At 37.3% G+C, this 14,095-nt stretch overlaps 1 protein-coding gene across 1 annotated transcript; it reads right to left on the bottom strand.

Annotated features, from left to right (window-relative positions):
- Positions 1-4,126: 4,126 nt before the first annotated feature.
- LOC135693881 (extracellular tyrosine-protein kinase PKDCC) lies at positions 4,127-13,245 on the bottom strand. The gene is made up of 5 exons (XM_065212465.2): positions 12,465-13,245; positions 9,143-9,274; positions 7,546-7,993; positions 5,269-5,472; positions 4,127-4,542 (listed from the first exon to the last, which is right to left on the bottom strand). Exons 1-5 carry the CDS (start codon positions 13,119-13,121, stop codon positions 4,460-4,462), a joined length of 1,524 nt encoding a protein of 507 aa, XP_065068537.2. The 5' UTR covers positions 13,122-13,245; the 3' UTR covers positions 4,127-4,459.
- Between the last annotated feature and the right edge of the window lie 850 nt (positions 13,246-14,095).

The following is a 14,095-nucleotide window of genomic DNA, read 5'->3' as shown; positions in this document are numbered from 1 at the left end:
GCAGTTTGAATCTTTAAAAAAACAGTTCTGGATAACTCGGATTTTCATAAAGACTGATTTTCAAATTCCATTGACTCTTTCTACCTTATTCAAGTCAAAAGTGGTACAGTAGATAAGCCTGACACTTGCTGAGCCATACAATTTCCTTACAACCCTTAAAGGTCTGACTTATCGGGATTAGATTGTATATCCAAAGAGATGGGTTTTTTAAAATGAATCTTTGAAAATCAACCATAAATGACCCTTAAATCATATCATGCTTAAACTCTAATAAATGCTGGATTTTCGTAAATGAGATTCTCAATATGATGGATAAATTTTTCCATTACATAAAAGCCGATACCCTTAAATAAATATTTCCGGGAAAGTAATTTTGCAAACTAATACAGGCCTACAGTCGTAGGGCATGTTCTGGGATGCAGATTCTGGGTTGTCAGTTAACTACATTGCACGCAGTTTATCAACAACAGTAAAGAGCAACAACAACTGAATGATAATAAATAGGGAAATTCTCCTTGATCTAAAACCTTTGTCTCTCTCTTTTAGACCTTAGTCTTAAAAGGAAATAAAATATAATAGCTACAAAAGCTCATGGCATTTATGCAGAACCAGAATACTTAGACAACATACATTTACAATTCTATACTGAACTTTCTTGCCTAAAATGGGATCTTCATAGCAGTAGATAGGCCTGTAGCTGCTGGGGGAAATGGGGATACAATTACCCCTCCAAAAATCTTGTTATGATACACCATATGTTTCATGTCCATCGACTATAGTCAGCCTATTTGTCTGTTTTATCATGCAATGAGAATGAACATGGGTATATATATTCAGTAGCAGCTTAAAAGTTTTGTTAAACTGCAATATATACTTTTTTGCACTTTTGGTTGTTGTTGAGCTAGACACAGGCTGCTATCCCATCCTGTTTTTCCATTTGATTTCAGCTTAATTCCAAAAACAAAAGAAAACATTAAGTGAGAAGTTTCAATTATAAAAGTGAGCAATTTGCTGTTCTATATGCATAGCCCTCCAAATCAGTTCTGGTCTATGTTCATCGCACTGATAGGACAACACCTTTTTCAAATTCTCTGGTTACTCTTGACTTAAAAGTTCATAGTCCATCATACTACACATAAACCTTCATTATATGTTCAATTCTTTTTCGACATAATGGGCAATCTCTTTTTCTTCCCACAGACTGAAATAGTCTCTCACCACAGTCATTACATACACATAGATGCTTGCATGGAAGCAAAACAATCGTTTTTTCAGCATCTTGGCATATTATACATAACGTTTTTTCATCCTCAATGAAAGAGGTTGACTGTGCAGTTGGTTCTGAGTTTAGTTCTTCCATGGGAGTTTGACTTTGAGGAGCTTCCTGATGAATTGTATCTCGTTGGTCCCTTGGCCTTTCAGTGTTCAGTTCAATTCTGTTGTCCTCTTCCACATGGTACAAATATCTCTGAATATTCCGTCCAGAATTCAATAATGCTCTCAAAAGATATGTTTCTCTTAACAAGTATGATACAAACAAACAAACTGACATTAATGTCATAAATATTGCAATTACCATAACCAGCCATACTGTAATGGCAGATATATATTCATAGGATCTAGCAATGAATTGAATATAGTTTGAGACCTCATCTTTGATATCCTTTGCTATCTCATATGCACCATTTGCAACAAAAGAAGCTGTACTAAATGGTATTTGCACAATACTTTTAGAAAGATCAAATACTGAAGTAACTAATGCCTCAATGTTTTTTAAGCTGAATGGCAATATGATGAATTCAGCTAGGCTTTCAAGGACTGTGCCTATTTGCTGTGTTGTTTCAGTAATGAAATACCATACTGTAGCAACGGTAGAGTAAATGGAATGATACAGAAATTCTGGCAATGACATCATCTTGGAACAAATGATCGTAATGTTCTGCCATAGAAATTCAGCCGCACAGCTGAAAGTATCATACAGTTCTGCAGAGTACTTTAGTAGCTTTGAACTAAACAAGCCTTGCAAGTAACTGAGTGAGTTAATGCCTGATTTTGCTGCAATAAAGAGGCGAGAATATAACTGGCATAATGTAAATCCCACAGCCTCAAGGGCCTTGAGAAATAACTGCATCAAGCTCTCATATGACTCTGAGCCTGTTCTCCAAACAGCCTCTGCAATACCAAATAGAAGCTCAGCAAGAAGCAAGCAATTATGCCGGAGAAAACTCAAGCAGGCAAACGGAATATCCAAAATGAGCTGGAAAATTGCTGCTATAAATGACTGAAGACGACAGTATGAGGTTGTCACGATTTGCACTCCACTGTCAAGGCCACGTGTGACTAAACTATAGTTCAACTGAAGCAAGCTCTTTAAGAATTCCAAAGAGGTGTCGAATATATGAAACATAAGATATACTGCTTTAAAACATCTGAATATGAGGGAACAAAATCCATAAAATCCAAAATTCAAGACAGTAAAAACAAAACCATAAAGGGATGAAAGTGTCCCGATTATGCAATTAACAACGAATGGGAAAACATCCGACGAACCGTTCGATGCATCAAGTAAAGTTTCTTGGGACTGTAGAAATATATTGTCCATTTTGTGACATCATTCAATGCTTTGCGAAAACGTTTTGTTTTCATTTAAAAATAAGACGCATGCCCAACGGGCCTAACATTACATCATACAATCCGTTGATCTGTGTCCGTTGATGGTTGAATTGAATTAACGACGTTCCAAGAATCTAGTTTTGGGAAACAGAGCAAAAAATACAATTTTTAAAGAACAATTTTATAAGAACACGAGTATCAAAATTGGTCAAAAGTTAAGAACAAATTAAGAATAAGCTGAAGCTGAGCTACTGTAAAATGTAATTTGAACAATGTTTCATTTAAAACACGATGAGATTTTGCAATTTAGGGTTGGGGCCTTCGGTGAATTTTCAAACTTGTCACCTCCTGTCCCCAAATAATTTCAATAAGTTAGAGTAATTAAAAATGCTTTTTTCAGAGAAGAAGAGAAGAACAATCTTCGAGTAGTATGATTCATGACATGTGAAAAAATAAAAACTCTTATCAAATGTTTGTCGAAAAATCTAAATTTATCGCCCCTTTTTGAATTTTCCTATCAACGCCACTGACCAAAACATATCAACATATGTAGGAAACAAAAGCTGACTAATCGTGAACACTACAAGAGGGACCAAAGATAAAATAAATGTAAAACTACTGACAACTTTGTGTGCTTTATCGTTGAATTGTGGCCCACTCTAAAAAAGCAACCGAACATTTTCGCAGGCGAATCAGACGCAACAGTTTGTAATGTTAGGAAAAGACCCGAGATCCTATTAAGGAAAGTCTGAATATGTCCTTCTAAAGTTTTAGAAGAGTGGACATTATAAATATAAACGAGAAAAAGACTTCTCTCTTACATATTTTATCTCCATTTTCCTTCTCATTTTTCTTATCACTCCTCTGATACACAGGGTTCCGAGCTTTTCAATTTACAATGAACAGGTATGGTTGCAGTTAAGGTGCAGTTGATCCACCTGTGGTTTTCACCTAGCATCCGAAGGTAGCTTTTAGGACACTAAGAAACTATAAAGACACCGACAAGCTATGTTTATTGAGCAATGTCCTGGTCCTTCCACTATTTTCGATCAACACTGTCACGGAGGCTCTGGTACCAAGGGTACTCTGCCTCGTGATTCCTACGACAGGAATTCCAGTGAGCTGGAGACTCCTATCATTCTGGCTGAAATTTTGTTGATGTCAGGGATTCGAACCCCAAACCCTTTGATCTATAGTCCGCGACTCTAACCGCTGAACCATCCTCGCACCAGTTAAATATTCAAAGAGGGCTATACTTAATTTATGAAGTTAAAATTGGGCTTATGTTATGCAGTAGAAACGTTAAAAAAACGAGTTCTTGAGAATAAGTAAAAAACAACCCCACCCCATTTACAGGTATCGTGGATCTAGCCTAGAAATTTTGAGGCATTTTGAATTAGTAACTTTGTTTAGTTTTCATTTCTATCAACATTGCATAAATCCTCTTTGTTGCATGCATGAAAAATGACTCGAATATCTCTGTGTAGACAACAACTAAAAGTAAAGGGAGAAATGAAACTAAATATACATTCTTTTATCATATACTTATCTACAGAAATATTAACATTTCGCTCTTCCATGAACTATAATTACATCAAAAAGCCATTTCTTGCCATTTTTGAAATGCTTTAGCATCAAATCTAAAAATGTTTATTTCCAAATGGCAAATACGTACAAAACCTCTTTATCAATAATCATAATTTTATTTTTTGAATGGGAATGAAAAGTTTTAATAATTTCAAGGTTTAGTTGAAACATACTCTTGCTAGTTGTTTAGTTGTTACGAAAGCACGCATGCTGTTGTATGAAGCACGATATTCAAAATCACTGAGGTTGTTAAACCAGTTCACTCGAGTCTGACGTATGTTGTGTGCTTCGTAACTGGCGTCAGATTTCTTCCACTGTTCTTTAGTGTTACTATCATCTGACCTAGAAAAAGTAAATAGTAACTTTTCATCCTCGTCTATTGACATCATTCACAAAATGATGAATAAAACAAAAGTTTCAAGGCTTTTTGTCAAAATAGAGGAATGGCTGGCAAAAAAGGTAGAAATTTACCACATATCAAACAAAGATTCTAATCGAGTGCAGAGGCGGGTCGAGGTATGGCGTGTATTATAACCTCCCCATTCGAGGAAGCCGTCGTTAAAAACTGACCAGATAAAATGTCAGTATCAAACAATAAAACTACAAAGCACAATAAAAAGAAAAAGGTAATGAATGTTTCCTATAATAAGAAGGCTATGAATATTGCCTAGGATCTCTTTTAGTTCAAAATCAATGTTGAAATATTTCTATATTAGATGCATATTACCCCTAGAATGTCATTTTTTCAAAATGCTGAACCCTTAAACCCCTCTTTAACAATCTTATATTTCCCTCATCCACTCTACTCTGAACTCCGCCTTAAATACTTTGTCGATCCTGCTGATCGTTGTTTAGTGATAAAACACTACAACAATGCTAACGTATGCAGCTAGGTTTAATTAAGAAATAAATACACTTAAAAATCACAACCTGTCGTTGAATTTCCTTGAAAACATACCCAAACTAGATGCTAAAAGCCTTCGCTTTTGCAATGGACGTTTTTCAAGAGGGTGTCACAACCTCGCATAGCAACGGCCCTGCTGACGAACTAAATGTCGCTACACCTACCCAGCCAATTTTTCTGTGGTATGATGACAAAGGCTTTGCATTCTCTGCTCATAGCGCATATAGCTTTTGCCTCCTTGATACCCCAGACAGCAAACTCACATGACGACAAAGATCTTGATTCAAGGCAGTAATAATCATAGTTTGGCCCCAAGATCGTTGCATCAGCGAAAACATCAAATTTTACCTTCTTTGCTTCACTGCTTGCTGCGAAAATTAAAGAAAATGCTATGATACAAAAATTGAAGTGGAGCCGAACCTTTATTTTCATAAAACCTTCATAGAAATCTTATATTCTTTCTTTTTCGACGAGAAATGGCTAACTCTGGGAAAAACGGAAGGCAGCTCTGAACCTACCTAGGGCGGGGTCAGCTACTACAACGAGAGTAATGGGCGTGGTCTAATAGACTACGCCCTGTCTCATTTTAGTCTTCAAAAGCCAGGCTTTGAAAAACATGTCCTACCCTCAGTCGATAGGATTTTTATCGATTTTTGGAAGATTATGTTAGACCATGTTTTGGTTATCACCCGACATACCCTCCCCTGGCAAAGCCACTGATCGCTATCACAGTTTTATTGCCTGATTATCATTAAAAAACACATTCAAACTTTAGTTCCTTTTAAAAAATTTGACCTCAAAATTGCTAAATTTTTAGAGAAGGAATCGTTGTGAGAGCCAAGATTTTATTCTGGGCAGACTCTAGTCTTAATGAGACACTGACTATATAAAGTGGCACTAGGAACAGTAACGGAAACAAAGCTTCAATACAGCCTGCCTGTCAAAGAATGAAGCAGTCGAAGTCAGCAGTCTTAGAGAGAAAAGGCGCTAAGATTACGTCCTTTCAAACATAGGCGGAAATGGGAAAATATCATTTAGGTAAACAAATAACACAAGTAATTAACTTACTATTTAATCGTTTTCTTATATAAGCATAACTGTTAAAATATGTATAATTCAAGTTGTACGCTTGTGGTGTAAAGAGCAAGAAGGTTCTAAGTTTCTACTCCACGTTTCACCCGTAATGAAACAATATGGCAATTGTATTGATGTATTGGTCAGATTACGCTTCAAATTCAGAGTAGCTACTAAGAACCACCCTCTAACACTATGGCATATCGTGAACTTTATGAAGGATCGGTAAACAGTAATTTTTTAATCAATTCAAGTTGGAAATTGTTAAAGTTATACAGTATTCTCTCCAATTAACGGACACACTAAAAAGCGAACACCCCTGATTAGCGGACAATTTTTTCCCCGATCGTTTTCTGGTCAAAGTCTTATAAAAAACATTCTAAAAAGCGGACACTAAATAAGCGGACACTCTAATTAACGGACAATAATTTCTGCACAAAATAGTCAATTTGGCTTTTTTTCTTTCCAATTAGCGGACATTACAAAAATGTTAGGAGCAATAGAACAAAAAACTGAGACGAATGAATATTTGTTCAAATATCTTTTTCAAACACTTTGACTTTTGACAAGCTAGTTGGTTTTTTACAGCTTTGAGCTTCTTTACAGCCCAGTTTACTAAGTTTTCTTGTCCATGAAAGTGGTAAATTACTGGAATCTCCAGACCATAGCCACCTCCACGATTCAACTTCTTTCAAATAACTTCATCCGATGGGGGGCTAGATGCTTCCGACGGAGGGGTTGTAGCCCTCCCCTGGCGCCACCACTGATTACACCTTTTAAATACAAAACTCGGGTCTAGTTTCAAACTTGGGACTTACATTGCAAAACTTTCCAACAGGCGGACATCTCCAATTAGCGTACACCTTGCTCGTGCCCCGACGGTGTCCGCTAATTGGAGAGAATACTGTAATTGTGTATAATTTACAGAAAATTTTACCATAGTCAGATCCCATGTAAGTGATGTCTGGGTCAAGTCCTGAAAAGGGGCCCCACGCACAAACAGAACAAACTTTTCATAAATATCTCTGTATCAAGTGCAAAGAAAAAAGGGAAAGGTTATTCACTTGTGAAACATTAGGACATCAAAATAATACAAGGAGCAAATTTAGTAAGAGGGGAATTGATACAGAGAAAAGCAAAAAAAGGCATAAATTTGCCAAAATAAAAGTGCAATCAAGGAATTGGGATATAGAACAAAGTACAGTGGCCCAAGTAGCCATTGCCCCAAAATTTTTTAAAATGAATACTCGTCTAACCAGACTCTTTTTTCTCGCTGTAAGTAATCACATTTACATCCTTTAGTAATATGTTACAATTCTTGAGACTCTTTCATCATTATAAGAAAAATTAAATTCCCTCGGTCTTACCTTGCTTGATTAGTTCTCGTGCAAATACACCTTTTTGGATTCTCCACGTAACTCGCTGCAATTTGTCCAGTAATGTCTTAAGGTCAATTCGAAAGGAAACAATCTCGTCAGCAATCAACTTTAACTCTGTGCCAATCAGCCTTGGATTATCATAATTAAAAGAATAGTCCAGAAATATTTTATAAAGATTGTAAAGATTTATTGTGGATGCAAAGTTTGTGCATCGATTATTGGTGCATGGAAGAGTAGAGTTTGTAATGGCTCCACCAACAAAACAATCATTTCTCGATTGGCAAGATTGATGTCTACCATCAATGTCATCTAGATCAGATAGTTTTATGACGTCATCTTTGATAACCAACTGCTCTATTCGAAAATCTTTGATTACAAGCGGACCCAGTGGAGACTGGTCGAGGTAAATCAGCAGCTCAACCAGATGAATTGCCATCTAAAAATGACGAAAATGCCTTTACAGTTTTTATTAATTCTAGATCCTTAGGTCAAATTCACAAGTTTCTATAATACAACCATTAATCAAGAGTGATCGCTATACACCAATTCGACTTACGGCCTCATTTTGAAAAATTCTTCAAATTCTTTTGTACAAAATTTTTGACCTCAGATTCGGATTGAGAGCAATGATTCTAATCTACTTCGAAGTTTTCATTATGGTATTGCTCACGATATTGATCTTATAACGACATAAAGATGGAAATTTTATAAGGGATTTGACCGTGATTGGCAACTAGGGGGGTAAAGTTTCCCCCCGAAACGATTTTTGCGGTCAAATCCCTTACAAACTTTCAAACTTCATTTCTCCGTAAAATCTTAAATATAAGCTCAAACAATATGAAAAATTGTATTCGGCCTAAAATTATGGCGATAAAACCATGGCTTGAAAAAGTCGTATGATTAAGTTTGGAGAAATGTCCAAAACGAGGTCGTAACTAGAATCACTCAGACGAGGCTACTACTGATAAAGCAAGGATTAAAGCCCAGAACAAGAACGATTGCTTTGGGATCAAAATCTTTGACCACCAGAACCTTCCCTAATGATTTATCTTGTTCACTGTAATTGTTCTTACACAGTTCCTTGAAAATTAATTCAATTAAACTAATTAAGCAAGATAAAAAAATCAATTATCGATAACGCAAACGGGAAAGTGACAATCACATCTATTTGACCACCCTCGTACTTAAACAAGTTTTTGCAGTTTCTGTGGTCTCTCAAGAAGGTAATGCCAAATCCACAAAACTATTCATTCTATGTAAAAAATCTTCAGAGCAAAAAATCATGATTTGGATGTCCACAAGATAAACAATTGCGAGAATCCCTCGTTAAATCTGTATCTCTGGTACCAAGTTTTTCCAAAACATACAAGAATCTATCAATTACAAAATACTTTGGCTGGAAAGTTATCTCATATTCCTTTGGCCAAAACATGGTGCATACAATTATAACAAAGATGTTCTAGGCAGCAGATTTCGCATTTTTAAGACTTTTGAGGAATATTTTATTTTTACAAAATAGCAAGTATATCGGGTTTTGGAAAAGAGAGGGGAATGCATCAAATTTAAAAGGTTACAAGTGTTTTACCTGAAGCCTAACATCCCATGGTATCTGGATCATCTTGATTACATCCAAAGGCTTTCCAAGCTCCGTTACCACTGTTAGAACACTTTCAGAACCCTCTATATCATTTGAAGTCCAGGGGCAGGCGCCAAACACCTAAAAAATAAGCATTCTTTTTTGACATTGATGTGATAGAAGGAAAACCATTCGAGAACCTGTAGCGCGACCACAACCTTTTTCAAAGATTTGACATTTTGTAAATCCTCGAATTGGCCCCCTCGAAAAGAAGGCTCGAACAAGCCCCAACTCTGGAAGTAAGTTTTTTCAACAATCCTCCACCCTTAAACAATTCCTTGCCCTAAAATGTCAGTTCTTGCGTTTTAATCAGTGGCGGCTACAGCCTAGGAAAAATGGGGGGGGGACAAAAGGGGTGTAAGGGACCACACCCTTCTGGATCACGCCCTTTTTCCCTGATTGAAACATTTTCTTCCGGAGGATACAACTCTTGTCTCCCAAGAAATTTCATCAAAATGTGACGATCTAGATAACGTACATACCCCCCCCCCCCCGAAGTTTTCTCATCAGGTTTGCAAGAATCTCAAGGACCGACTTTCTGAAAAAGTGGGGGGGGGGGGGGGAATAGTCCCCCTGAAATTTCATCGACTCTCTTATATATTTATTACCTGGGTACCAGAGCCTCGTGAATCAGGGGATATAGTATTGTAGAAGAAAAATATTTCTGTGACTAACTTCTAACTATATTTCTTAGACTAAAAAATGGACACTCTGGCACCCAGGGTAACATATTTAAACAACAGTGTTATTTGAATGTTTCAGTCTAAATACTCTTCAGCCAATGGGGTAGGGGGTAAGGTAGAAAGTCGACATCAACTTGGAATTGTTATAAAGGGTGTGGCGAAGGATGTGATCTGAAACATTTCATATTCTGCTTTTTCGCCCCATTTAGTGTCGATGATTTATTTGATTGCAGAGGGCAGTGATAATGAGTGGTACAACACCTGACAACAAGCGGTGGTAGAACAGGCCTGTAGACAGCTAAATTGGAAAGGGGGAGCATGGATAGAAATATAGCTTTTTCTATACCTGCCTTACGCAATACAGTCAGATCAAGCTGCGCTTATAAGGTCTTCAAACACAATTTTACCAAATAATTGAGGGGGGCTATCATCATTGCCCCCTGTCCCCTGCCCCCAGTGTCTACGGGCCTTTAGAGAAGGTTATAATATCTTCTATAGCGTCCATTTTGAATAAACCATGTAAGTCTAATGGCCAAAGAGTCTGGAGGCTGGAGTTGGGAACCGCAAATGAATAAGTTAAACTTAATCCTATTTTCATGTCTACAAAGTATTAATTTGCGTCACGAAAAACAAATGCCACAAAACGGCTTATCGACAAGTAATTAAGAAGTGTCATCGATACATTAAATTGAAGTTACATCAAAAGCGCAAATTCAAGCTGTCGCAGAACTTCGGTTACCTGAATTCCAGCAGTGTTATGTTCATTTATTGAGGCTTAAACAACGATACAGAGTTTCAAAACGTAATACAATAAGCACAGCCCAAAACCACATAATTAGCATAAGTAGCTGTGTGATTATTATTAACATAATTTAAGTAAATTCAGCATTATTAAATTCAAGACTTTATTGTTCCAGCAGATGGATCCAATAACGAATGGTTAGATGGCAATGTGAGGATGTTACCAAAGGTCGACAGAACTGTTCAGTTTTAAGCAATACAGAGATAGAAAGAGAACCAACCAGAAAGGAATTCTGGGAACCAAACAGAAAACTATTTGTAGGATGAATCGTCCAATGAAAGCGACTCATCTTCTCAAATCTTCTGTGGCTTTGTGTTTAAGTGGGAGGAGCAAATATTATTAAACAGCTGAATTTGCAAGCAGAAGTCTAGAATTTGGGTGGGGGTGGCGGGTTAGACTGATTGGATACACTAAAAACAAAATCATGGGTGCAGCTAGCTGGGGTCGTAAGGGTGTGAGACCCGATTTCCATGAGTTGGTTGGTAAATCTTCAGTTGGTCCACATAACCGTTAGTTGTTTAGTAAATATTTTTCAATAGGCAAAATGGCACCTATATTTTTCTTCAACTTTGTCTTCGTCGGCAAATCATACTCTTGACGACCCTCCACCCACGGTTCCGGAAGGTCAAGCTACACTACTGGACACAATTTTCCTCTCTGGGTGGATTCGCTGATCTTGGTTACTTATATTTTGATGGCTGAATCGACAGCATTGTTGATTTGCATTTTGGAAAGGGGAAACTAATTTATGGAACCCACTAATTATACCTGAAAACCACCGATTTAATTAAAAAAACCATGAACCCACAGAAGAATCGAATCAATGGAAAGGTCGATGATAGGCTGAGAACTAGAGATAAGACAGATCATGTTGAATATATTTGAAGTATAGAGGAAATTTCTAACGTTCCTCTTTAATAACAACACCCAAATAAAAGTCTTACTGCTTTTAAGTAATGAGTAGGAACGTAATTACTCAAGCAAATATTGGAGAAACAATTTAAAATTGGAAAGAGAAAGAAAATCCAAACTTTCGTTGTTTTCCAGCAATGAGATTGACTGGGTGAAATCGAGGGGCAAATCACTCTAAGAAAATCTCCTACACCTTTTCTGAAAATCCTATTGTTTTATCTGAAAATCCCCAGAAATCCTTTTGTTTTATCTGAAAATCCCCAGAAATCCTTTTGTTTTAGACAAAATCTCGTACGCTATTTGCATAAGTGAAATATGAAATATGACTATAGATGCAAATAACAAAACTTTCTTCGCAGTTCGTCACAAATAACTTATAAAGTCTCTTACCTTCTGTAATGAAAATACTGAGGTATGAAATTAAGCATCCAGCATGACAAATTAAAAATAGGTGAAAATTAGCGACACTGAAGTCAGAAACTGCTGCAGCGTTAAGCCCTTGGTCCTTATAAAAAATGAGCGTAGGGACATAATTCAAATAAGGATAGGCGTAGGGACATAAGGGCACAGAAGGGCTACAGCCCCCGAGTCGAGCATAAATTCTGGAAATTTTTTTATTTGCCACGGAAACTAGCCAAAACTTATCAAGAAACTGATTGCTCGCCAATACGACGGCTGGACAAATTTTCATATTTAACTACACATCAAACAGGCGCAACTGCTGGCGCGTTTTAATAAAAGCATCGTGATCGCCGCAGATCTGGCGCAAAACCTGTCTCGAATGCAGACTGGCCCCCTACAACGATGTCAACACCACTAGCAAAAAAGTTAGATCTTGCATTCAATAGCTAAATTAAAAAAGCAAAGAACTTACTTTGATAATGTTTCTGTGCTGCAGCTGGTTCATGAGAAGTGCTTCCTTTAGTAACTTAAATTTCGCCAAGTTGTAGCATTCAAAGTGACTCTGACTCGGCCGTTCGCTTTTACATTTAATAATATCCTGATTTTTCGACGTGGTGTATTTTAAGGCATAGGATGTCCCGCCAAGAATGCCCCTCCTTACCACCTTTGTGTATCCGGAGCCTAGTACCTCAAATGTACGCATAGACTCGAGTAACGTACAGTTAAAAACGTTCGAGACAAAGTCAATATTCTTATCCACTGGAATTACTGGCTGTTCTTTTGAATCCCTTTTTATTGATTTAGGAATTTTCAAGTTCTTAGAAGGTAAGTTTAGCGAACCAGATTCAGCTATCTTTGTGGGATTTGCAAGATTGAGACCCATTTCAGGTAAATCCTCACCAAATATCTTTATCTCACCGTCGTTTAAAAATGAATCTTCATAGCGTCTGAGCAATGTTTTTTCTTTGAGGCCACCCTCGATAACTTGATAATGATTACAACCCTCTCTCTCCAGTCTTGGCACCCGGTAAACCAGTAAATACATCACACTAAGCCAACTGAAGGATATAAAAAGAACAACTGTTCTAAATGCAGCTACGACATCACCAGCCATTTCGCAGCATACCATCACATGCTGTTACAGTGCCATCAAAGCAGCAAGGGTGAACTTTCATTAGCTTCTTCCAGCTGGGATGGAGGCTTAAGGCCGTGGCCCTGATGAGTGGCCGTTGGCCCTTTTGAAAAGCGCAAATCGAAAAAACTACATTTCTTGATGAAAAGATTTGAACGGGGAGACTTGATATGCTGGATGACCGCGGCAGGCTGGCTCAAGATATAATGGATAAAAGGTTTTTTGCGAAATGCATTGTCAAATGTGAATTGGAAATACATTAATAATTTGAATATTCAATGGCTGGAAAAGATAAAATCAACAATGAATTCACGCCCAAACAAGACCATGCTTTTATAGAATTCAAATGTATTTTTGATGCTGCAACCATGCTGGAAATGACCTTTGGGCTAATTTTGTCGCCAAAGAAGCGAACCTCTAGCTGTTTTTAAGGCGATCTATTTGCAGAGAAACTGAGCAGACACACGCCTATTACAAGGGGGTGAGGATTGGATTATAGTCCGAAAAACTAAATAGGACATTAGATATTGTTTGAAATGATAATGACATCTAATCAATCTTGAGCCACAGAAACAAAAGGGGATAACGATAAGATCATTTCAAAATCCCTAAGCCGGAGCCTGTTTATGCAAAAAGACAGTTGGTTGTCATGTTGATATGAAAAGCCATTGAAAACTTAACACCGATTGACCCTCCTCATCCTGTGTTGTGAACAAAAGAACTGGACAAGTTGGCAAGGCCTTGAACCTCTACTGTACATCCGTGTATATCACTCAGGCAGCCTTTCAACTTTCCACTTGCCTGGGTTAAAACAAACCCGGGTTAAAATTTATCCGTTTTTAAATGAGTCAATGGAAACGGCATTTTTCTTCGACCCGTTTTTAATCCGTTTTTGATCGTTCCCACTAAGCCGGGTTTAAATGTATCCAGGGTGAAAAGTTGTAAGAGAAATCAGTATTTGCATAAATGAT

The sequence above is a fragment of the Rhopilema esculentum genome, chromosome 11 (assembly GCF_057945365.1).
Source record: "Rhopilema esculentum isolate cy_ngs chromosome 11, ASM5794536v1, whole genome shotgun sequence".
Lineage (NCBI taxonomy): Eukaryota > Metazoa > Cnidaria > Scyphozoa > Rhizostomeae > Rhizostomatidae > Rhopilema > Rhopilema esculentum.
Note: the sequence above shows the minus strand (reverse complement) of the source record. Positions and strands in the feature narration are given on the sequence as shown.